At 45.3% G+C, this 25354-nt stretch overlaps 1 protein-coding gene across 1 annotated transcript in view; it reads right to left on the minus strand.

Moving 5' to 3' along the window:
* Nucleotides 1-11668, minus strand: part of LOC8039247 (ribose-5-phosphate isomerase) — a 40735-nt gene extending 29067 nt beyond the window's left edge. The window contains exons 1-3 of the mRNA XM_029971355.4: nt 11389-11668; nt 8488-8548; nt 305-360 (exon numbers count right to left, since the gene is read on the minus strand). Of these exons, the coding sequence (XP_029827215.1) occupies nt 305-360; nt 8488-8548; nt 11389-11595 (324 nt within the window). The 5' untranslated portion in view covers nt 11596-11668. The remainder of the gene's footprint in view (nt 1-304; nt 361-8487; nt 8549-11388) is intronic.
* Nucleotides 11669-25354: the final 13686 nt, after the last annotated feature.

Raw genomic sequence — 25354 nt, forward strand, 5'->3', positions numbered from 1 at the left:
GTTAGAAATTTAATGTTGAAGGCAACAAATATATTTTTGAAGACAACAATCAAACAGTTAAGGATTAGAAATTTCCAGAAATTAAAAACGGCCAAGGGGTTAAGATCCTCAGCCACTGTTCCAAATGCCAAGGGCATGGCCCCTTAACTTTTTCTGTCAACTATTGCTATGGTGAAAATGCATATGCACAACTTTATCAGGCTGCGACAGGAAAGGTCCCACGGCAGCACTAAATAGTCAAATACTGTTATAACACCCGACTACAACACACTGCCCTACTTTCCCCCACCCCTATAAAACTCACTTGAAATGAGGTTGGTACACAACTTATCTTCCAGTCATTCTCCTTTATTCTTCGGGCTGCAGCACACAAACAGACACATTAGAAAAAAGCAAAAAAAAAAATACAGGAAGATCCATTGGTTGATTTTTCGGGAATGCGTTAGCATGACCCTTGGAAACGCAACACACGTCCCCTTTTGGGAAACGCCAATGCTGACCCCTTCGCTTTTTTTTTTTTTTTTTGGCTTTCTCTCCTGCTTTTTCTTTTTGGTTTCATTAAGGGATCAGTGTTAGCGTTTCCCAAAGGGAGACGTGTGTGGCGTTTCCGAATGGTCATGCTAACGGATTCCCCAAAAATCCACCAATGGATCTTCCTGTAATTTTTCTTCACCCCTTTTTTGTACTCTGCCTGTCAGAGTATGTCGACGCCCTTGGACGCGGCCATCCATATCACTCATGGAAAGAACCGCATCCATATCACTTGTGGAGTGAACCGCATTAATCTTTTTAGCAATGCATGCATGTCACAGCCCACGCACTGCTACTACAGAAACCCAAAGCGAAGAACAACCGGTGACAGCAGAGCAGCAACTAAGCACTCCCACATTCCACCGCGCCTTGGCGCAACACCTTCTAGAATCTAGATAACAAAGCCGTAGTGTTCAATAAATGGCATCATCAGTGAAGGCGAAGGCTGGGCACAGATTGGACACGATAACTGCGTCAACGTTTGGCTCAAACTTGACTCGAAGCCGAGCGCTGATGCAGCACTCGTTTCCAATCTGTGTCCAGCATTGGCCTTCCCTAATTAACCCATCTCGTTCAGCACTACGGCTTTGTTATCCACTAAGAGGTGTTGAGCGGCGCCTCTTCCTCTCTGGCTCTGCGCCAGCCGTGTGCGTGACTGCCGAAAACGAAAGGGCTCGTTTTGACGAAAACCTGGCGGTGTCTGCCAGTTTGTCAGCGCTGGGGAGAGAGAGAGAGGTTGAAGCATGCTCACGTCACAAACAAAAGACACCACCAGGTTTTCTTCAAAACGTGCGTTCTAATGCTAACGCAATAAAAAAGAAAAACATCACAGCCTGGAGTCGTTATATACCCTGGGTTGCTGCGAGAGTGATGGAAGTTTAAACGACCCTGGCAACAAATTTTGTTCTTCAGTTTTCTGTGGTGATATACTACTTATGGAAGATGCTACACAGAGAACAAAGCAGAGTGCACAAAGTGTACCCATAATATAATTCAGTTTGACAAGAAATGCAGGAAGACATTTCATGAAGGCCTGCTTACTTTGGAACATTAAGTAAGCTATCATGTGTGCTAAAACAATAATCTAGCTTCAAGTTTCTAAAGGCTCCAAAACATCCATATATATTATGGAAACTAATATTTATCAAAAGCATAATTCAGTGTCGGAGCACATTAGGTCAGTTGTGTGATGCACCTTAAGAGGGGGCGCACCTCAGAGCCCCATAGAGAATACATGAGGTTTTTCACCAAATTAAAAAAATTCTCACATAATAAAGGCTGCGCGGATCTTCTTGAAAATTTCGGCTTTAAAGACATTGAGTCATTATCGAGACACTAAGCGCAACAAATGTTTCATCATAAATTTAATTATATTCTTTAAAAAATCATGAAAATGGTCAAAATTGGCTAATTCGGCACTCTTGCGTTCGGAGCGAATTTACAAAATTATATAAATTCAAACATAAGAGGTATTGCGCTTAGTGTCTTCTAAATTTATTACGGAATCGAATAATATTCAAATTATTCATGTAAGTCGATTTGTTCCGTAACTACAGCAAATATAAAGAACCAAGGTGTCGGTGCTTGTTTTCGTCGTTTTTAAGGTACCTCTCTCTCCCGTGCGGTGGCGCTCGCTGTCCACGAAATGCGAAATCGTCCGTTCGGAGATCGGCCGGATCGGCACTGTGCGAGGTGTTCTTCCGCGGCCGTATTCCGCGCCCGTATCCTGTTTCATTCTGCACGCCGAGGCGTCAGTGTGCGTGTCTTGCCTTCCTGGTTCTCGCTGGGTAGGTCTCCGTGTTTTCGCAAGTGGCAAATTCACCTTGGAGCTATGGGTCGAAGACAACCGTCCTGTGGCAAGCGGACCGCGAGGTGTTCCACAACCTCGCGGTCCGTCAACGCGTTGTGCTTGTTTCTACTTTTTTTTTCTTTTAAAAACGGGCTTTTTTTTTACGCAAAGTTTTATTTTATCGTTATCCTTCACACAAACGTCCTTCGGCCTTGGGGTCGTGGAAATCGGGGATGAAGCGTGCACAGAGTAGATTGTTGTTTGCCTCCTTTTTATTTTTCACGGACGTCCTGTGACCTCCGTACGGTTCGTGGTCACCGCAATCTAACGCGGGGAAAAACGGGTCGCCTGCTCTGTAGTCAGGGTATTCCTAGGGGAGGGTGATAACTCGCTGTTCTTCTGGAAATTCACATATCACCCAAAAAGGTGACATGGGTAATGATTACGGTATGTTTTTTCCGGTGTTTATTTTTGAGCGAAAATCGGTGCATGTTTTTCGGTGCTTATTTTTTAATCACCAGTGTATTATGGGTTGAACGTCTTGTGATGACGCTAAAAAGCGTTGATAACCAAAGAAAAATGCGATTGGACAAGAACATTTTAAATTTCCAATTCGATTCACATATCCATTACGCTCTTCTCGTGGGAGCATTTATCCTGAAGAAAAATGCCTAAGTCATTGAGCTGTGAACGCATACTCAGTGTACAATCTTTCGGCCTAGAGAGGTATTCCGCACGCTCGAACGCGCTTTACAGCCCAGTAGACGAAGTTGGTGGCACCCAGAAGGCGAGTTTTTGAATGGTCTGGAGTAGGCAAAAGAAACAAATAACAATCAACGCATATCAGCTCTTCAAGCGAAGAGGCGCGTTTCTAAGGTCAATGGTTCCGGACGGCACTAATGTTGTTGGCGTTGTCGTAAGGTGACGTCAGTTCATACGAACTGACGTCATCTTACGTGATCACGTGACACAAACACGTCATCTTACATGATCTCGTTACACGAAATGACGTGATCTTACGTGATCACGCTGCACGAAATGACGCCATCTTACGTGACCACGTAACACGTCATCTTGTAAGTCAACCTCTCCCCACAGCAGCGCGCTCCACGCTTTCCGGGCCCGTGCAGTGCTGTAGTCGAAAGCAAGCTCCCTATGGCAAGCGAAAGCTTCTGAAGTCTCACGTTGAGAATACTCGCAAGCGACCGTCTGTGGAAGCTTCGCACGTTGAGGTTTTTGTTGAGATCGAGCCATCGTGTTACATTAACTATAGTTGAAGTTATCGTTCAATAAAGCCCTAAAAAATATGAATGTGGTTGGTGTAGACATCAAGATCTAATCAAAAATGCGGTTTGACGTTGTTTAATTAACGTGTATATACAAGTGTAGAAAAAAATGAGTTATTTGTGCATAGATATTTAAAAAAGTGTTTATTATTCGACACAGGACTTTGGGAGAAGGATGTGTTCAGATTTTTCTTCATGAGCGCAAATATACCTGACGCAATAAATAGTGACGATTTCATCGTCCCAGTGGTGAGCAGGTGATTTCTTGCTCGAAACAATGATGCCATTTCATAAACCAAGTTCTGCGACATATGCTTTTTCAATGCCTGGTCACTATTTTGTAAACCCTTCAGTCCAAACGAGTATACTTCTGTTTGTTTTTGTTAGCTTAGGAGGGGGTCACAGAGCCTATCTTTTTGTCTTCCTCTAGGACAGACGTACAGAGTTATACCGCAACACGCATCTGTGGAGCACACAGAGCTATCGCTCTCCTGTTGGCGGTACAGTAGCAGACGACACAACGCAGCTCCGTAGTCTATCGAGGGCCCGGCTAGCCGCGGCCCGTAGCGCGACCGTTCAGACTAGGGAAATGGTTTTGAAGAACCGAGAAATGGTATCTTGTGTACAATAATCACATGTCGTTAGTATACTAGTATTCTACTTGCTAAGCCAAATAAATATTTGCAGCTTGTGAGAATATGTTTGCGTGACGATTTACCGTTCACACTCCTGACGGATGTTAGCGAATCCTTCATGTTCGTGGCTCGCAGTTATCGGTACCCCCTCGGAGTGACTTCACCATATATATTTTTTTCTTGCTTGCAGGACATCATAAAAATCACAAACACGCGAGAAAAAAAAAAAACATTATGAGTACGCGTGATTTTCAGCTTCGCAGCTCTAAAAATGCCCGGTAAATGTCGTCCAGCTTGGGAAGAAACTAATCCTTTTTGTTGGAGTTTGACTATCGTATCCTGGCAGCTCGTTTCCGGTCTGTTTTGTCTATACTCCGTTTCACCGTAATTTGGCAACCCTCAGTCAGAGCTGCTGTGAGGGAATCACAGTCGCGGAGCAAAGCACGTGACAGCTACGTTTAGGAGCTGTACTATGGCACCTGCAGCGCGTCTCCGACTGGTGTGTTTAGCGTCTTATGCTGGCCATACATCAAAAGTGGTCCCGAAGTGCAACAAATGACGTCACAGAAGACGGAGTGTCACGCTGTTGCATCTCGCGATCCTGGCAATTCATCGTAGAAATGCTGGCGAAAACCACGAGGGAACACGAGTGTCGTTGTCGTCATGGCGTCCCAACGAAAAGCAATTATACAATTTCGATTTTTTTGTAATTCGGTAATTTAAATTACTGTATACAATTTTTAAGAAAGTAAAGACATCATAACCAAATAGGAACTTCCGTGCTAAAACATGCAGTGCGAAGTGATGTCCACAAAAAAAAAAAGGCTATGCAGCATCGATCCCACCGTTTTTTTTTGTTTTTTTTTCGCACATTATGTGATGTCCTCTTACACGAAAGTACCGACGTAAAAGCGCTGTAGAGACGATATAAAAACAAAAATTTAAGTGAATCGAGCTTTGTAGTGGAACGGAAAAAAATAAATAATTAACGACTTTTTACGGTAAACACTTCACCTCTAAGTAGAACTTCAAAAAAGTGACGGTTACGCGCTTTCATGCCAATTTCGACAAAGTTGGTAGAACGATGTATTGCATCTTGTGAATAGACATGTGGAGCAGCATGTTTATGTTAGAGGCATTGTGTGTAATCGCTGCGCAGTACCTGCCAAAAGAAGATATTATTTGGGCACAGTCTCAACCGTTTCCGTCTGTGTGTGCTACGAATACAGCAACTCTTTTCGTAGAAGAAGTGATGAGGAAATGGCGTGCCCTTGATGATACGATTGTGATTATGAAATAAAATTTTTAATCAGCCAATAATTGCGACCTGTCCGGTCGCCTGGAACCCCGACAACAACTATCGTTCTCTGGAAAGTTCATTCTAATATTTACACGTTTTGTGGAGTTCATCGAGCGAATAAGAATGTTCCAACAATGAGCTAAACCTACACGAGTTCCCAAATCCAACACGACGCTTTTGAATTTTAGCGCCGTAGATAGTTCTGCGAACAGTGTATACTTCTGCGCAAATATTCGTCTAACAGTTTTGCAACGTTGGAAAGCATCGGAATGATTCAGAATCACTGCGGAGTTGATACTCGGGAAGATAAGACGGGCACTTGGGAGAAACGGACCGTGGCATTTGAGACAGGGCCACAACCGGGGGACAAACGTGCTACAATCGCATACCCTTCCAAGGTCATCGCTTGGGCGACCGCGCGCGCGCCCAAGAAACCTTTCTTTTCTTCTTTTTAGGGGTGGTGGTGAGGCGGGGGGGGGGGGGGGGGGGGGGGGAGGGAGGGGAGTGGTATAGGCGCTGATTGTCTTCCTCCTTTGTGGCTTTTGACAGACGCACAACGAGACTGGCAGAACAAGCGCATGATTCATTTCTTTCGATGGAGGCGTTCTGTCTGTGTATGCGAACATGATTTTTTTCCCCTTTTAGTAGTTAGTTGTTCTTGCCTTGACTCGGGTCCCAGTGGGTGCGTTGTCGTTGTAGGCCCACTATTTGTTTTTTTTTTTTAGTTTATGGTAGTTTTTGCGTTCATGGGGTATCAAGGTAGACAAAAAGAAAAAAAAAAATGAAATAGCGCCTCGACAAAAAAAAAAAAAAAGTTGTTGCGATCAGGAACGTATTTAAAGCGATTTTAGGAGCCTGCAGTGTTACCACAGGTGCAGGACTGAGAGCGTAACCCACGCACTTGAAGAGAAGGGGAAGCTCTCGTCTTATTGGAACTCTCTTTTATGGGTTTCCACGTCGCGATTGTTCTTCAAAATCAACTGTCATTCATTTCTCGCTCGTGGCTTCCAAGTACTGGAAGCCACGACTCGAGCCACAATAGTTTTGCGAAATCAAGGTTTCGCTGAAATGGATAACTCTCACGTACAGTTCGACGCGCAATACCTTTGCCGTATTGACTCGCGAGAGATGCCCCCAACACGGTTGAGTAAGGCGGTTCTCCAGACCTAACATCTAAATTTTGTTGCCTTACCTGTTACTATTTCGCGCCCATTTTGAGCCATATCAAAATGAAAGCGCATGATAAAATAAAAATGACACTCGTTTTCCGCTCGATGGAAATTTCACGCCAGCTCGCTGTCTTTGCTGGTACCTTGAGCGTTTACCAGCAATGCGGAGAGTTAAAAAAAAAAAAAAACACGTACGATGGCATTTCTTGCACACTGATTACTTCTATAACACTGAGCCACCTCGTATCCTTTTGTTTTTCTTTCATGCTACTAATTTCTTTGTGGGCGGCATTACGGCTGTTACGACGCTAAGTCTGTCTGCCCTTCGAATTTGAACTTGGGCTCAGATCAGGGACGAACCAGTTTAAATCGGGAAAATATAATTAACACTGTAGCAAAGTAAATCTATCATATCGATCGGAAATACGATTTAGCACATTCCATCTGAACACATATTGTGCACAGCGAATGCAATAGCGAGTCAGCGTGCAAAACGCCACCACACTGAGCTACCATAACATGTCAGCGATTTTTGCATAGCACCGAGCACGGAAAAGAGAAAACAGTTATTCAATCACATAAACGAAGCAAATTTATTTAAAACCCGGACACTTCGTACGTCCAATCTAGCTAAGGTTATCAATAGACACGACCATGTCATTTGTCGAAACGGATAAAAGACGTTGGCAAAAATGATTAGACTGAATAAGTGAATCTAACGCACGTATTTTACCAACCGACGGTCGCGCGCCTTCAATACTCTTTCGAATTGTCATTGCGCACCTTGGACACACTTTGGGGAGCAATGCATATTTACATCGCCGCCCGAGGTCTCCATTGAACGTGTAGTGCTGACCCAAATAAAATGCTAACCTGACTCTTAATCGCTCACCGCAAAGGACGATTTCGAACAGGCGGTACTGTAGGTCACTTGAGATAAAAAAAAGAAAAACAAGCTACAGAAACGAGCGTCGTAAAAAAGGGGACCGGCATTTTTATTCCTACCTCCGAACAGAGACGAGCGCCACCCACTGCATCACACAGCGCAGAGGCCGGACTCGGCCACCGCGCGACGCGCGTACATACCAAGCGCGCGCGGGGGAAGGAGAAACTTCCTCCGCCGGGAGAACACGGCACATTTCGGGAGCTATTTCACGCAGCGGATAACGCGGGCCTTTTCACACCTCGATACTGGCGCCATCTAGAAGTTGCGCGTTCAACCACGTTTCGAGCCGCGCGCCATCTGGTGGCTGAAACGGACAAATAAATAGAGGTACCGCGCCCTCTTAAAGGCTGTAGAGCACCCCTCGTCAACATTGTGAGCAATGCAGCATTACATTGCTCACAATGCATTGTAATGTGAAAAATTTTATATATAAAAAATAGTTCCCTCTTCTAATTCTTTAATCACTGCAACCAGACTTTCAAGTCTGGTTATGTTGCCAAAACAAGTAAAGCGTACCATATAAGTTATTGCTTCAATGGCCACTACGCAACATTTCCACCTCTCTGATACCTGTGCTTTCTCAATAGATGTCAAGCTCGGTAGTTGATTGACCAAAGCTGACAGAACCTGTTCATGCCCATTTCTATAAATGATGAGGCAGGGAAATAAACCACCTCTCGGCTAATTTCAGAGTTAGTGCCATCGCAAAGCTTCAAGACCCAATAATAGGAATATGTTGCCTTTCGGCAACATATTCCCAGGGCTCATAGCCTGCCAAATAACATTCCTTCGCCGGTTTAACTGTAGAATACTAAAAAGCAGGCATTTTACCAAGGTGCTCCACAGCATAGACGACAGTGCTGCCACTCCCAATTCCAACGACGAAGTTGTTCTGCAGAAGAAATGCAAAACAGGGCAAGCATTCTTAGACATAGGACTGTAGAACCTAAAGGTAATGGAACTATAGTCACTAACAAGATGAGAACGGCACAGCATCTCCCTCAAACGCCTGGCCTCCAGCATGCACTCGTCGTCTCTTCCCATCCTTCAGTTGCACGTGTACAATCGAGGCTTACGAGACACCAAAGCATCATTGAACGTAGGAAATTCGTGCTGGAGAAAGGCACCTTAAAGCTCCCCTGCGCCGTTCTCATTCTGTCAGTGACTATAGCTTTGGGAGGCCTAGAATCTAAAGTAAGTGCTCACAAAGCTGAACCACCTTTGCAGACATACTCAAGCACACATAGCTCCTACCTTCCCAAGTGCAGAGGTGAAAATCAGTCCAGGTGTGAGCAGTTGGTCCCTTCATTTTTCCACTTGACTATACTTTTCTCTACTTCACTGGCAGAGAAACCTTTCAAATGTATTGTATCACCCAAATATTCAAAAAAGACAACAAAAAAAAAATCTAAAATTTTCTGCCAAAATGGGAAACATGTCATAAAAAAAATGACTGGCGTACATGCTTTGCATTAGAAGTGGGCAGATAAAGCAAACAAACCTTTTGCGCACACCAGTTATGTCATAATTAGGGTTCCCTGTATTCGGATAAATCCAAGAAACACCGAAAAACACCCGCCGGTAAAATTTTCATCAATTTGGATTTATCCGATAAATTCCAAACTTCAATAAACCAATGCCAAAAAAAATACTATTTTACAATTAAGTTTGGACAGTGCACAGGCTCAATGGTCTTGAGAAAATGTCACCCCAGTTTCCTTTCAAATCTCGCTCCATTGACAAAAGGAATCTTAACGCTTATATTAACAAGGTTCATCAGGACAACAGGTCTTTTGGGTCACGACAAAAGTCACTGTTCCGGCTTCTAGTTTTGGGCCATAGTGCTTCTTAGAGGAAGGAGGGGTTGTATTTTGTAACTGCAAAAGCTGTGAACCACACAGATTTTATAGAAGGGGAAGAGGGGGCGTGCACTTGAAAGCTCTATATTACACCCTTTGGCACTCTACCCAGTGCAGCTGCGGGGTAGGTTGATGGACAGGATGGGATGAATACGAGCTTCCTAGCTACCCACTCCAGGAGTTTATCGATTTTAAGGTTTCGACGTTCATCGAAGAAACACTTGTTTGCCACATTTGTCATGGGACAAATTAGTATTGCCAATGACAATGGCATGAACACCACATCCATTTGAAAAAAATAATAATTGATACAAGCTTGTTCTTCTGAAGCTAGCACACATTTAAACCCAGCTATGAGTTTCTTTTTTATAAAAACAAAAAAACACTGTAAATATAAGCTTCAAATTTCAAAGAATTGGAAATCGAAGAAAACTAAACTCCGATAAACTCCAAATTTTTGGCAAACCATAAACTCCGCAAAAAACCCTCCAAATTTGGCGAAAAATAAACTCCTGCTAGTCTCTGACAAGGACTACTGATCTGCAGTGCAGTGATTTCTACATGCTTTTGTACAAGACATCACAAGTGAGATGAAGATCTTGCAGCTTGACCTGTTATTTTTTTTGTGAATTAAAAAAATGATTTCTCAGAAAACATTGAGCAGGTCCTGTCTTTCAAGACACAGGTTGACAAGAACGTCTGCTAGAAAGGTAGCGATGCTTGGCAATTGATTAGTCAGCTCAATATGATACAAAATTGAAAAGCGACTGGATGTTACAGAATACTGTTTCAAAGAACAAAAAGTTAGGGCTCAAATTGGCTGGTGATGGACGAACATAATTTAAGAGAAAACCCCAAGACTCAAGAAAAAGCTGTTGCACGGAAGATAGCATCTCAATCGAATGTTGAATACTGGATAAGTGGGCATTCAACTCCTGCAAACATGCATCGATGGGAGTTCGCCAACTGAGACAATTTAGTAATAATGCTATCCGGAATAAGGAAGGCGGTGGCACGTGACCATCTGGTGACGAATGTTCAACCTAGGCCCTCAACTCAAATGATTACTTGCCCCTTGGTTGAAAGCAATTTTATGCTTATGAAGAAAGCAAATATTTTCACGTCACAATGCAATTGAGGCTACGAGCAATGCCTCCAGAACCCACTTATGAAAATGGGAGAGTTTTTGCTCACACTTAGTAAAGCTAGTATAACGACACTTACATCTGGCTCGGACCCAGAATTTAGCCATTATTTTTATCTGAAGCCGAGATCAAAGAGGTAAATGTGTTGTGAACTTTTATTGACCAAACACTAGAATTTAAAGGCTTCAAACTAAAATTTGCACACAACACAGCTTAACGTGGGAAACCTGAAAGTCTGAAAAGTTCTCATGTTTATCCAAAGGTTGCCCGGTGAAGAAAGTCGGAGTTGGAAACGGCTGCTTACACTCTTATCACGGTAAAGACACTTCAACCGATTACTTGGTCCTTGACTGAACGCCGCAGAGGAGCGCAGATACAGAATCTTTAACGGATATATGTGCTGTCAATTTGTCCTTCTGAAGTTACCAAATTCTCGAAACCAAACTTTTTACCTTCTGTAAGGAGGTACAAAGCCAATCAAATATTGGCGGGCTACCAGTGTTCGTGATGCAAGACGATCGAAAGGGTCACACGGAACCTTCAGTTTTTCAACTTGCTCACGTTACGCCAAAAGTCAACATTTTCTATGAGCGCCCCGGGTCCAGCATGCATAATATGTAGTGACACTTGAGAGAGATAAAAACAACAACGTAATTTCTCCTTTCTTCTTTACACGCAAGTGCGATGAAAACAAAAGGTTGGTTGGATCGACTGTGGATCTTACATACTTTGATGTGGTTGTCAACAGCCCTTTGAGCCGCAGCTTCCTTCGCTTTTTCGACAAGATCCATCCTTTCGCCAACTGCTTTTTTGCAGTAATGAACTTGGGTGGTACGAGCTAACAACGGACAGCACAGAGGCACTTGACTATCGTGCTTCCTTTGAATCTGCAACCTCCCTAAACCTCGAATCTTATCCACCAAGCGACGTAGCATGGTAGTATCGCCAGCATCGCTCTCGCATGCTCGTTGAAACGCCTCGACTCCTGGCTCCCCCTTTCGGAGCGTCTGGAAGACCGGAATCAGCAAGCACCCTGGCGCTATCACGTGGTGCTATGGCCACGTGACAACGGAAAGTGCGCGCACTTTGAACGCGTTGACCGAGTATGCAAACACCACCCACATGTTGATATTCACAAACGCACTGTAGACAATACACGTTTGCAAGTCCGGCTTCAGGGCGCTGCCATCTTGCTCGCAGGGTGCGCTTGGACGCGTCCTAATCCGATTACGAAGCCTTGCTAAGGCGTCATAATCGCATTACGGCCGCGCCCAAGCGCAATCCACTGGGCAAGATGGCGGCGCCTTGAGACCGCACTTGCGAACGTGTATACAAAAGACTGGTATCACCATTACAATCGGTCAGATGTCAGTCGATCCTGTTTTTCACCGAGAAATCACAAAAAACAACGCATTAAAAAAAAAAAAACTTATTTGGGTGTTTTCGTCCCAGCTCAGGCCACGGGTTCAATAATTTAATAAAATAATATATTAAAATAATTAAAATTAATTAATAAAATGTACATGTTCAGGGGTCATTCTTGAAATGAAAAAGAGCGCAAACAACAAACTTGCACGCTTTTTTTTTTTTTATTGAGGCGCAAACTGACGTTACTCTCACCCGTCAATGATTTGCATGTTTGACCGCTCGCTCTTTTGTCACTTCTCAAAATACTGCACTAGGACTCTTCTGTGACACTCTCAAAAGAGATTTCATTATGCTTAATGCATCTTTTTTTTTCTCTAATAATAAAAACAAAATGGTCGAACTGTGTTTCTTTGATTATTTTTCGCAACGTTTGGTAAGTTCTTACCTGTGACCTATTTAAGATAGTATAATTACCTCGATATCACCAGCAAGCTCGAACTTAGCTCTTTTTGTTAGGCATAATTCAATATTATATGTACACCCGCAGGCGATGTGAAGGTGAACGGCGGACCGTCGACCGGTTCGTGCTATCAGCGCCATGACGCGGCTCCCGTGGCGGCTCGCTTTCTTATCGCTCGCTTCGCCAAGATAATGCGCTTAGATTGAGCGCTGTTCTCAGCTCTGATGCTACTCCCTGCAGAAAGCGTGAAAGTGGGTTTCAATTTCGGCATCGCTTTTTGTGGGCGCCGTGCCCCCGTCATTGCCGGCAAATGATTTGCACATTACACGTGAACTAGAGCGGACGTTCTTCGGCATGGTTTATCAGTGACTCAACCGCTTTTTTTTTTTTTTTTCATTCATGAGTGAACGCTATACTTCGTTTCAGCTAAGGTCCGAGCGCGGCCGATGTTATGAGCCGAATTCGCCGTTTCTCTGTGCGTGCTCCTCTGCCGGCTAGCTCTATAAAGAGCAGAGAACACGCCATGACTAGGGTGACTACCCGTTCCGCGACTCGCGGGACTGTCCCGCATTGAGGGTTCGTGTCCTGCGTCCCGCGAAAAATTCCGAAATCTTCAAAATGTCCCGCATTTCACCACTGTCGTAAAATTTACCCTGCAACTCATGGTGCTGCCCATCAAGGGGGCACGGGGAAGCGCCGAGGTGACTGGTAATCATGCGAACCGCAGTGGTGTGCCATTTTCTATCCAAGTATTGCGAAAAGCGACCGTGGTTCTTGTAGGAGAACCGACGAGCATGCGCCGTTGTGCCTCTCCCTTTGGTGGAAAAATATCGTAAGAAAAATATCACGCCAAAAGTTTAAATACAAATTATTATAATTATTTTCAAATTGCTATGTCAACGCGAAAGGTTTGCTGTGGATTTTCTTTTTAGTAAAAACAGCCACACTCGCAACGATCGAAAAAGAACATAACGTTAAAAAAATTTGTGTGGGACCATGTTGGTAAAAGTAAGCGTTGACAGGAAACAATGACCCGAAAAAGATTTTGTGTTTATTATTTCCGTTTGATGCATTGAGTTATGATGCAGTCAATTATTATGTCCTAAACTTCGACACATTTATAACATGTTTGGCAATAAAAATATTGCTGGTAGTGGAAATTATTTGTGCTTAATTGCTGCAATGCAATTAGCAGGTGTATAAGCAGTACAAGATAATAACTGGGTTAACAGAGCCTCGGTTCGTTGTGTACGTGTTCATAAATTTCCTCTACCCTCCCCCTCCCCCCCCCCCCCCCTTACCACGCGTGTCCCGCATTTCGCTGACAGGAAGGTGGTCACGCTAGCCATGACGCTGCGCTCTTTGCGCTGCATGATTGGCCCTTCGGCTCATAACATCGGCCGCGCTCGGACCTAAGCTGGAACGAAGTATAATAGGGAGTTTTAGTAGACCGCGTTTCCCCCTCCGCAACGAAGAAACCGCCACTGCGCCTGCGCCGATGGCCTTGGCTGTAGAGTTCCGGGTAGCGTAGGGGCTTAGCGGAGGGGGAAACACAGTCTACTAAAACTCCCTAATAACTGCGAACGCTAATAACTGTTCTTTTTTAAGAAACGGAAAGCATAAGTTACTTTTTTTATTTGTTCCGCAGCTTTCTGGTTTAGCACATATCACACACACACACACAAAAAAAAGAATTACTAAATCACATCGTCTACCGATAGCGTCTGAAAGGCTCCTTCCGCAATCATCGCGCTTTCTGCGGGGAGTAGCAGCAGAGCTGAGAACAGCGCTTGATCCAAGCGCTTAAATCAAATTTAGGGGTTTTACGTGCCAAGCCAACGACGGGCATCTGGCACGCCCCAGCGGAGGACTGAGGATTAATTTCGACCACCTGGGGATCTTTTGACGTGCAACCGAAAGCTCGGTTACACGGCGCCTGTACCGCAATAAGCCTCCGTCAGACTGCGGGCACCTCGGCCGGGATTCGAACCCGCCACGTGGAAATCCGTAGGCCGGCGCTCTCGCCCCGGAGCCACCGAGGCGGCTAATCCAAGCGCTTAATCTCGGCGAAGAGCGCGACAAGAAAGCGAGCCGCCACGGCAGTTGCGTCATGGCGCTGATAGCAGGGACAGTCTAAAGGGACCAGTCGACGGTCCGGCGTTCACCTTCATATCGCCTGAGGATGTACAGTCGGGAGCAAAAGTTTGCGGGGCGCGGGAGCGCGTGCCGAAATGCATCACCGCGCCGTCCGACGGCGCGCCGCCGCATTATCAAGCCGCGCTTTGCGCGTGCGCACCTTTCGTGCCCGCTGTCATGTCTCTTTTGCTCGTTTCATTCCGACGCGCTCCTGATAACAGGAGCCGGCGCCAGGGGCGCGAGTTAGCGCTTTGCTGGCTGTCATGCTGCGCCTGCTGCGCGTCTGCTTGAGCTACCTCAGCCGTCGCGCTTTGTGACGGAGCTCGCAGGGTGGGGTAACCAGGCGCTTTATCACCCAGCGAGGCTGCTGAGACAGCTGAAGCAGACGCGAGGCATGACAGCCAGCGAAACGGAAACTTGCGCCCCTGGCGCCGACTCCGGTTATCAGCAGTGAGTCGGACAGAAACGAGCGAAAGACACATGACTGCCAGCACGAAGGGCGCGCATGCGCAAAGCGCGGCTTTTTAATGCGGCGGCGCGCCGTTGCACGGCGCGGCGATGCATTTCGGCACGCGCTGCCGTGCCCCGTAAACTTTTGCTCCCGACTGTACAGTCATGCGGATACTAAATATCTCCACTCCAGCGGGTGTCGGACGTTGATTTTTTTTTTTTTTTTAAGAAGCGCTTTTGTTTTTTGCGACTTTGTCATCGCAGCCTGATTAAAAAGGGGAGAGGATTCTCGAAACGGCAAGCTCGGCGACTACTCGTTGAGGGCGAGGAGAAAAAATTAATCAAAATAGCTATGATCCATTCGTTTAGCGCTTTAAAACCTTTTTTATTGTAATTAATAAAATATGCATGCAGAATATAATTATATACTCTAATTTTTTTTTCTAAAAAAATATAAAAGAATTGGAATAACGGTGAGTAAATGAAAGATAAAGGTATACATTTACAAAGCTCGGTCAAGAAAACGGCTTATTTCACCGCTCTCGCCCGTTTGGTGAATCCTCTCCCCATTTCAATCAGACCGCGCAGTGACTCGGGCGCAGATGATAACGGCATTTTTCGCGTTAATGGGCTCCCCCCCCCCCCCCCCCCCCCCCCCATCTGCTCCACATAGACGAGTCCTGATGTCAGCGCTGGTTTGAACGTATACCACCAGTCAAGCGCTCCCCTGAAGAAAAAAAAACGCCGGCTTGCGTGGAGCTATTTAGTAACCATGTTGAAATTAACCTGAGACTGGGGTAGAGAAGAAACATCAAAACGTAGAAGGGACAGAAAATAGACAGGACGACGTCTCCAATTTGAGACGTCGTCCTGTCTATTTTCTGTCCTTTCTACGTTTTGATGTTTCTTCTCTACCCCAGTTTCATGTTAATTTCAACATGGCTAATATTCACCAGCTCGCCTGCACCCTTACGATTTTTTGTAGCTATTTAGTATCTGCATGAGTGTACAAGATAAAATCGGTTACGTATAGGGTGCGCGAGGTATTTGAGAACACATCTTCAGGCTGCATAACTTCTCATACTCTGAATACATCTGTCTAGACGCTTGACTTCGTCTTTGACTGCATCTATGTCATCTATCTAGTGTACTTACCAATTTCAAAATGGCAGCTTCCGGTCTGACACAATAAATTAGGAAGGCATGCCGTCCTGGTTGCATTGACCGCCCACCACTGCGATTTGGATATAGCCACCATGCTTGAATGGGTCAGGTCCTTTATTTTAAGGTCCGAAAACAGCTTTCGGATACTGATGAGAACGTTTCATCAGTGGCCAAACGAAAAAAAAAAAAATTCCCAGCAGTCAGACGTTGTCAGGACGGCTAAGTTTGTCCAGCTGTGCAGAACATTGTGAATGACAATCCAAGTCAATGAGGGTCATTGCCAAGCAGCTCGAGGTGGTAGAGTCCACTATCAGGCTTGTGGTGCATGAGGACCTTAGATACCAGTCGTACGCGATGAGTAAAGTGCAGTAGTCCCCAGAAAACCCGGGAAAACCGTGTTATCCGGTCCAAGCGCCCAAGCGCTTGTTGAATGAGTTCAAGCACCCTGCGGAACCGGACGTGCTTTGTTGTCCTTCTTTTCCAACCAGAAGAACTCTGCCAAGACTAAAAAGTAAACAAGAGGAATAACAGGTGGTTCTGTGCGAGTCCCGATGAGGTCCCCAAGCTCACACGGGAAAAGTTTTCGTGATCTATGACGGTCCTAGCCGTTGTGAGCAACGAGGGCGACGTCATGCCGCCACACCTCTTCCAATATGGCCTTAGGGTCAACTCGAAGGCCTACATCGAGACGCTAGCTGGGCGCTATGTAAAACCTTGGACAGAAGGGGTGGCCCAGGGAGATCATAAATTTTTCATCAAGACTCTGTTCCATACCACACAGCCCACGCGACCCAAGATTACCTGGCTGACAACCTCCACGACCACGTCACGCCCAACATCTGGCCTCCTAACTCTTCAGGGCCCGTTTGCTCGAACCACTAACCGCGGCTAAAGTTAGCCGCAGTACCTAGGAGAGGGATTTTGGATCACGTGACTGGCTCGCTAGGGATGCGGGGAAACATGGCGGTGCCGTAGTGAGCGCCGCTCTCTTTCGAACTAATATGTCGTTGTGGTTGCAATATCGGGCGCGTTAGTCAGCAACGAATGGTGCAGGAGGCTTTCGCTTTGCCTTAACTCACTTAAACCGCAAAGCATAAGCAATGACATCGCCGCATATTTTAGATAGTGTTTCGATTCTGGGCACTCCTAAGCCTAAATGAACGCGATAATTGTCGGCATAGCAACGTCTTTGGAAAGCGGATTGTTGATAGCAAACAAAAGCAGACGGCGTCCCAACATACCTTTTTTTCTAAATTATCCAAGCACCGAGGTGCATGCTGCGACTGTAGTTGCACGCGTCGCACGTGCTAGCGTCTGCAGTAGTAACCGTTCTAAAGTAAAAGTATAAAACAAATTTTGCCTTGCACGCGCGTTCGTTAAAGCCTTATTATGATTTTTTTTTACTTCAAATCTTTTATAAAAGGAAGGCCAGCGCGCGTGAACCGTAGAATCACGCTTCCAGCGTTCTCCTCGCGATGCTTGGATAATTTAGAAAAAAGTCTGTTGGGACGCCATCTGCTTTTGTGTGCTAGCAACAATTCGCTTTTCAAAAACTTTGTCATGCCGACAATTATCGCGTTCATTTAGGCTTAGGAGTGCCAAGAATCTAAACACTATCTAAAAAATGCGGCGATGTCATTGCCCATGCTTTGCGGTTTAAGTGAGGTAAGGCAAAGCGAAAGCCTCCTGCACCATTCGTTGCTGACTAACGCGAACGATATTGCAGCTACAACGACATATTAGTTCCAAAGCGAGCGGGTCTCACTCACTGGGGCACCGCCATGCTTCCCCGCATCCCTACCGAGCCCAGTCACGTGATGTGAAAATCCCTCTCCTAGGTACTGCGGCTAACTTTAGCCGCGGTTAGCGCTTCGAGCAAACGGGCCCAGATGTAAACCCCCTGGACTAATGTCTGGGACGTCGCCTATAATATAGAGACCAACAGGCAGACCCACAACATCAAAGGGTCGTTAAAGGCTGCCATTGTGGACGCTATGGCCAACATCGGTGAGGACCACTTGATCAGGGCATGCAACCGTTTCCGAAGCTGCATTGAGTCAGTCATTGCCGCTGAAGGGTGTTTTATCGAATAAAGTTCGAGAACACGAATAGAAAAAAGTATCTGTACTAAATGCTGTGCAAATATATTGATAATTCACAAAGAGATCGTTTTTTTTTTTAATTTTTGTTATGTTTTTTTTAGATACCTCGCACACCCTATATAAATCAACGTAAGTTTCGAAAATCTTGCCAATTCGAGATCAATTTTCTCAAACAACCAAGTTTTTCCTTCGTTTTTCTTTTTAATTTGTAATGAGGTATGATATGAAGATAATTTAATTACTGCAAAGGTGCAACCGAGCTCGACAAGAATGACGATCAGACTTGTACGTAATCCGTTACAAGTAACGAAATTACTTGTAATCCCTTACATTTATCGGTAATTTAGTAACGGAAAAATTACATATTTTCTAGAGTAATTTTAAAGTAATTCCCTTACAATTTTTACGTAACGGATTCCTTGTAATCCGTTACTTTTTTTTCAAGACCAGCTCCCCCCCCCCCCCCCCCCCCCCCTTCTAAAGAAAAGGTTCCTTTCATTTTGGTAAAGTTGAATGCAGTGACACTCACGCGAATTGACCAGCGCAAAGGGAGGCTTGGCACTCCAGTTCCGCAGTCTTTTTTTGCAACACCAAGCCCCTGCACCTATTTTTTTTCACCCTAACAACGATGCAAAGATCCAAATAAACACTTCTACGAAAAAAAAAAAAAAAAGGGGGGGGGGGGGGGGCAAGTTATATCCGCTTTGTTTAGTGCCTTTTTTTTCTTTCTTTGCGATCGAAGGTGGGGAGAGGAGGACACTTAGTGATTGTGTGCCTCTTCGACAAGCTCGAGGCAGTAAGTGCAACGACAAGAATTAACAATGCCCTTCTCGGTTATAGTGACCACGAAAATTTTCATAATGTCACAACACGAGACAACGCTCCGTCTACCCTAAAATTCACTAAAAGAGATGTGATAATATGTGAAGGTGTTATTTTTGTAGTCTAACTTCTAGGGTTGGCCCACTTTATTTGTGAACTCTAGGCAGGTTATCTGCATCTCAGTCACCCTTTTGTGAGTCAACTTTTCGCGAGCACTTCTAAAGTGGTAATAATTTTCCTTTTTTCTTCCTGTTTTTACCCCTGCAATACGCATCTTATCTCAAGCAGATATTTTTATGAATAAAACATAATGATGGCTGACGTAGACTGATATTCTGGGCTGGAGGAGCGAGTGAAACTCGTGAGTGTTTCTTTCATAGTGTCTTACTTAGTACTCTACCTTTCGCTGCATCAGCGGATGTCTATCTGGAGAACATTGGAGTAAACTGCAGTCGGCCCGTGCTCTGTGCGTTTTTGAAAGGCACCAAGAAAGGTACATGCAACAAACGTGCGTTTACATTTATTTGTTTTAACCAACGTTCTAATTAATTGTTGTTATGAGTGTCCTGGTTATTTTTTTTCTCGATTACTTATATTTATATTTTAGAAACTCTTATTCACCAACGTCTCAACCCTAGGCTCGACCTGTTCATAACCAAAGAAAGAAGAATATCGAGCCAAACCTTATTTATTATTTTAATTATCACCTTACTGTTACCAACTCTACTAAAACTCTCGAATATCATGGGAACGGCTGCAAAGATGAAGCCTTGCTCTATCTTTGAGCTAAATAGTACTTCCATTGCTTCACTGAAATAGCTCAATGAAGAGCATGAAGCATTCGTGAGGAACAATATGGCACTCCCATCCAGTGCCTCAGTTCAAAGGGTGTTCAGCGTAGCAGTCGACATCTTCAGTAAGAAATGACGGAAAATGTCTGACGAGACTTTCGAGAGACAGCTGTTGCCCAAAATACTCAAGGTCAATAAATGAAGCCGGTGGCACTCAATAAGAACTTAAATAACCCTCTTTCCTTTGTTTCTTAATTGAGGACAAAAATGTTGAAAGTAACGCCACGAAAGTAACGGATTACTTTTGGGGGTAACGGCCACTTACTTTTATGAGAGGGTAATTGTAATTGTAATAAATTACAATTTAGCCTTGAGTAATTGTAAATGTAATTCCTTACTATTTTTCAGTAACGTGTACAAGTCTGATGACGATAATAAACCTTGGAGAAGGGGAACAAGGAGGACAAAGGACCAACACAAATCCCCAAAATCTTTTGGAGATTTGTGTTTGTATTGTCCCTCTTGTTCCCTTTCTCCGGGATTATTATCGAGGTATGGCAATGGTTTGTCAGAAAATGAAAATATAAAATATAGTATTTTGTTTGTATGATCGGAAATTAATCTTGAACCTTGTCAGATGTGCGTTGTAAAACGGCAAGCTTTGTTACTCCGTATTGCGCACCATTTCACGCATTTTAAATTCTGCTCAATAATATTGAATAAGGGATTACGTCTGTTTTCACTTAAGGTAGTGTCCCTGAATTACAAGGTATATATATATATATATATTTTTCTTCTTCGATATTGTGTGTAGTTTTGTAACTATCACGGTTCAAAGGTTGGTTTCGGGCGTCTACGGCGAAACCGAAACTATCTGCCAGAGGAATGGCAACACTGATTATCAACCTTACGGCCGCGGTGTGGCGTCATCTTGGTGCTGCGGTACACGGTACAACCAATTAACCCCAGCTTTACCGCGACGTGACGTCAGAGGGGTACTGCGCCAGTGTTCCTTGACTAAAAGCCAACCCGCTTGCCGGTCGCATCTTTAAAATCGGTTTGAGTGGTCACACTGCTTATGCGTATATCATACCGGGGTCACTCTGCTTATGCGTATATCATACAAAGGACAGACTGGATACAGATTTGAACGCAAGTCACCGCGTGATCCGTGCTTCGAATGCCGGCAATGAGTTTAAGGAAAACAAGGCACGCGGCATTCGAACCACGGATATTGCGGTGACGCGTGTTCGCAGACCGTATTTTGTATAGTGTATGAACGGTGCGACCCCGGCTTTAAAATTTTTACGTGCGTATTTTCCTTAGCAATGTTTGCTAAAAAAAAACAATTTTTGTGATTATTTTAAGTAAATTACTATTTATAGGCGAACGAAACGCGGCAATCTAATGACTGCCACGACTCGCTTTCCAGTAAGCGCTCTGGGTTAGAAGTGCCGAACAACCCTTTGCTTGTATAGACAACGTGCACAGCAGTACTCGGTGGCTATGATGGCGGATTGCTAGGTGTCCTGTGGCAGACGCTCACATGTAGTAGTGATCTGGAAGGACAGAACAGGCATCTTTACTAGCTTCTTTGGCATTGTCAATGTATTGTACTCAGTAGACAGTGTCGGCTTCTTTTTCTTTTTATGATCCAGATGAGAGTTTTTATTGAACGTCTAGGACAACGGTTACGTATTTAGACAGCTTTATTATTTGTTCTCACTTCCTTTTTTTTTTCAGTTTGTTTTTTACTTAGACTCTTCAACCAGGAGCTCGTACCTTGACATTTGGACTTCAAATTAAAAAGAACTGCGCACCCGGAAGAACAAGGCCTGGTTACATTGCCAGTTTTTGTGACTCGAATCAAAGCATTAAAGGGATACTACAACGAAATTTCGGCGCTCATTTTTTGGTCTATATGTGTTCAAAAAAGCACCATCAAATCGAACATACCAATATCTTTGTTAAAAAAGTCACGAAAAGAAATTTTAAAACGAATTAAACCATTAGCAAAGAGCACCTGGTGGATGTCGCTAACGCCTCGCTTGTAATGCCCGCCTAGCAACCTTGGCAGCTAGTGACGGAGGTTGTCTCGCCTCCGGCCACGACGAGAGAAGAGGGGCAGGAGGAACTCCCCTCTTCCCGAGAATGCCTTTTGTGTGTCACAGAAGTCGCTATTGTCCCCCTACAAGATTATAGAAGATTAACCCGTCACTCAAAATTCGCACAAAAGCAGCCGCTTCGGTGGCTGGAACGACTAGGCCATCCTCTCGACGTCAGCCTCGCCGTAGCTTTGCTCGTCTTGAGACGACCTACGTCACGATTGCGTTGGATGTCACGTGGTCTCCCCTGGGCCTTCTCCGAGCGCTTGCCAGAGTGGGCCGTTTATAACGACAAATACAGCCACCAGGCTCAAAATACAACGTGCGATTGTCATTTATGGATATTGTGGATCATATTCAACCTATTTTTGAACACGACGGGAATATTTCAAATTTCGTTGAAGTATCTCTTTAAAGGGACCATGAAATGATTTTAAAATCGAGTTTCATCCACCGCACGTCGTAAAAGGTGTGAAAAGAAACACAAAAACACAAAAATAGGGAGCCCAAAAAAATTATTTGCTATAGAACTTTTAAAAGAAAACTGGACTCTTTTGCGCCTTCCTTCCTTCGCCTGTTCACTACGTTGCATACGCAGAATCGGTGCACGTCAGCCGAATCCACATCGCCTATTGGGTAAGAGCCTACCTCACCAGCACCGCGATCGTAAACAATAAATAGCCGGCGAATGTTTCCTAAAAGTTTTGTTAAATAATATTCAGATCCACATTTTGTAGCATAATTAGAGATGTGTGGCGAAAATTGCCAAATTTGATAAGATGATGATGATGATGATGATGATGATGCGGCTGTTCCCTTTAGATCGGGCGGGCTCGAACAATATTCATGCCCAAGCCTGGGGGCATTTGCGTGTTATTGCCCCCTAAGGTAGATCTTTCTCCACCAGTCCTCTAATCGTCTCTTTGTTGCCTCGACAGACGGCCTATGTGGGCCACTGGAGGCCGTAGTCTCATTCGAGGCAGGCCTGTCCGCTGGTGCGGCTGGTCTAACCTCACTGGTTTGGTGTCCATCTCTAGTAGCCGTGAAGCCCAATACTTCGGCAAGCTCCAGAGGGCTTTGAAGGTCACGGTCGTTGTCTCGTGACTGGGATGGCCGGAGTCCTGCGCATTCCAGTACAATGTGTGCTACTGTTTCGTCGTGGGCCCCGCACACCCGGCACACGCTCGTGGTCACGGTAGAATCGAAGTGACGTCTGTAAGACAGAGTCCTTAGTGCCCCGGCTCGTGCCTCAAATAGCAAACGACTACCCAGGCTATTATCGTATAGCCTAGCCTCCGAGCCGATGGTCCTCTTGTTTGCAACATACACATCGAGCGTAGTCTTCAATTGGGCATCTTTGAGCCACTGCTTTGTTTCCTGGTCGCGAACCTTTTTCCGGACCTCTCTCTCCCATTCCCTGGCCGACGACGCTTGGACAGGGTCCGCAAAAAAACCGTACTTGCTTTCGAGCTGGTATAGGCGTTTCTGCCAGCGGGTCTGCAGCCCAGTCAGTTGAGTGTACCTGAACAGCCTTTTGGCCCACCGGCAGGTGTCCATTTGTCGGAGACGTCCGTCGTAGGCGATTTTGCTGGTAGCTTCACGGGCTTCAAAAGAGGACCATCCCAAATCACCCTGGACAGCCTCATTTGCTACTGTACCATGACAGCCTAGCGCTTGACGCCCGACCTCCCTCTGCCTACGTTCTATGTGAGCTCGGATATCTCCAGGGACACACACCACAGCGTTAGCAAACGTCAATCCTGGTACCACCACCGCCTTCCACAGCTCCCGGGTCACAACGAATCTATTGCAACTCCAGAGATTCCGTCTGCGCAGAATGCTGGTTCCTCTGATGGCTGCTTGGCGGAGATGGGCGTGATGCTCTTGCAAGTAGTCCTCTGTATTTGTGAGTGTAATGCCCAAGTACCTGTACGAGTTCATTACAGGTACACAGTCCACCCCGAGTCGAAGACTGCCAAATGTTGGATCTTGTGGACCTGCAAACAGCACCGCTGCTGACTTGTTAGTGTTAAATTTCAATCCAAGTTCCGTTGCTACCTCGGTACAGATATCTAGGAGTTTCTGCATGTCGCAGACTGATGCCGCGGTCAGTACTACATCGTCTGCGTAGGTAAGTCCGGGTAGAACCCATTCGACGGTCAGACCATCTTCTAAGTGAGCCAACGAGAAGCCCAGTCCAGATCGGATCAGTTGCGTTTCGAGTCCGGTTACGTAAAGCATGTACAATAGTGGAGAGAGTGGGCACCCCTGGCGTAAGCCTCTTGTCACCAGCACTTCCTCAGAGTTAGCCTCACCTAACTTTGTCCTAACCGTGTTGCCACTGTATAGGCGGTGGATGAGGGTGACCCACTCTGGTCGCATGTCAAGATGTTGTAGTCGACATATCAACTGGGCATGGGGCACACTATCATAGGCCTTGGCGACGTCCAGAAAACAACATATTAGGGTCCTCTGCTCCTTGCGGGCAACCTCAATACATTGTGTTAGCGTAAACAGATGATCTTCCAACCGGCGACCTCGACGAAAACCTCCTTGAAGTTCCGTAAGCAAGCCTTCTTCCTCTGCCCATGCAGTCATGTGCTCCTTTAGAATATGTACGAAAGTTCTATATATCGTGCTGGTCACAGTCAGTGGTCTGTAGTTGCAGAGGTAACGCTGGTCACAACCTTTTTTTGGAACAAGAACGACTTTGCCTCTCCTCCAGTCTCCAGGAACTTCTTCTATTCCAGAGGCAATGTTGTTAAAAATTCCTGCCAGCTGATCCCTTGAACCTTTCCCTAGTGCTTTGAGGACGCTTGCCGGAATCTCGTCGAGTCCTTGGGCGGTGTTACTTTTTAGGTGAGTCAAAGCGCGTATAATTGACACCCTGCCGATTTCTCCACCGTCGACATCAACCGGAGTACCATCCGGATTTTGATGTGGTAAGATGTCCTGAGGTGTTGGTGCTCCCGGGGGCGAAAATATCTTCACTAGGTGGTCTGTAAGGCTATGCCCAAGTTTGTCTGCTGTCATCCTTTTGTTCTCGTCGAGTATAGCCAGCCTCTGATCTCTCCCGTCCAAGGTTCCAAGGTATCTCCAGAACTTTCTAGGCGCATCTCTCCCGCTTGAGCTAATGTCTCTCATTGTTTGCAAGTCAGCCTGAGACATTTTCTCCTGGACAAGTTGCTTTGCGGCTTGCTTTTGCGCCTGGTACATCTGCCATTTTACTTCGACTTCGTCTCTGGTCCCCATGTGAAGGGCCATGCGGTGTTCTCTGTTCAGTTCTTTCCGTACTC

Source organism: Ixodes scapularis, unplaced genomic scaffold (assembly GCF_016920785.2).
Source record: "Ixodes scapularis isolate PalLabHiFi unplaced genomic scaffold, ASM1692078v2 PGA_scaffold9__187_contigs__length_104089568, whole genome shotgun sequence".
Classification (NCBI taxonomy): Eukaryota; Metazoa; Arthropoda; class Arachnida; order Ixodida; family Ixodidae; genus Ixodes; species Ixodes scapularis.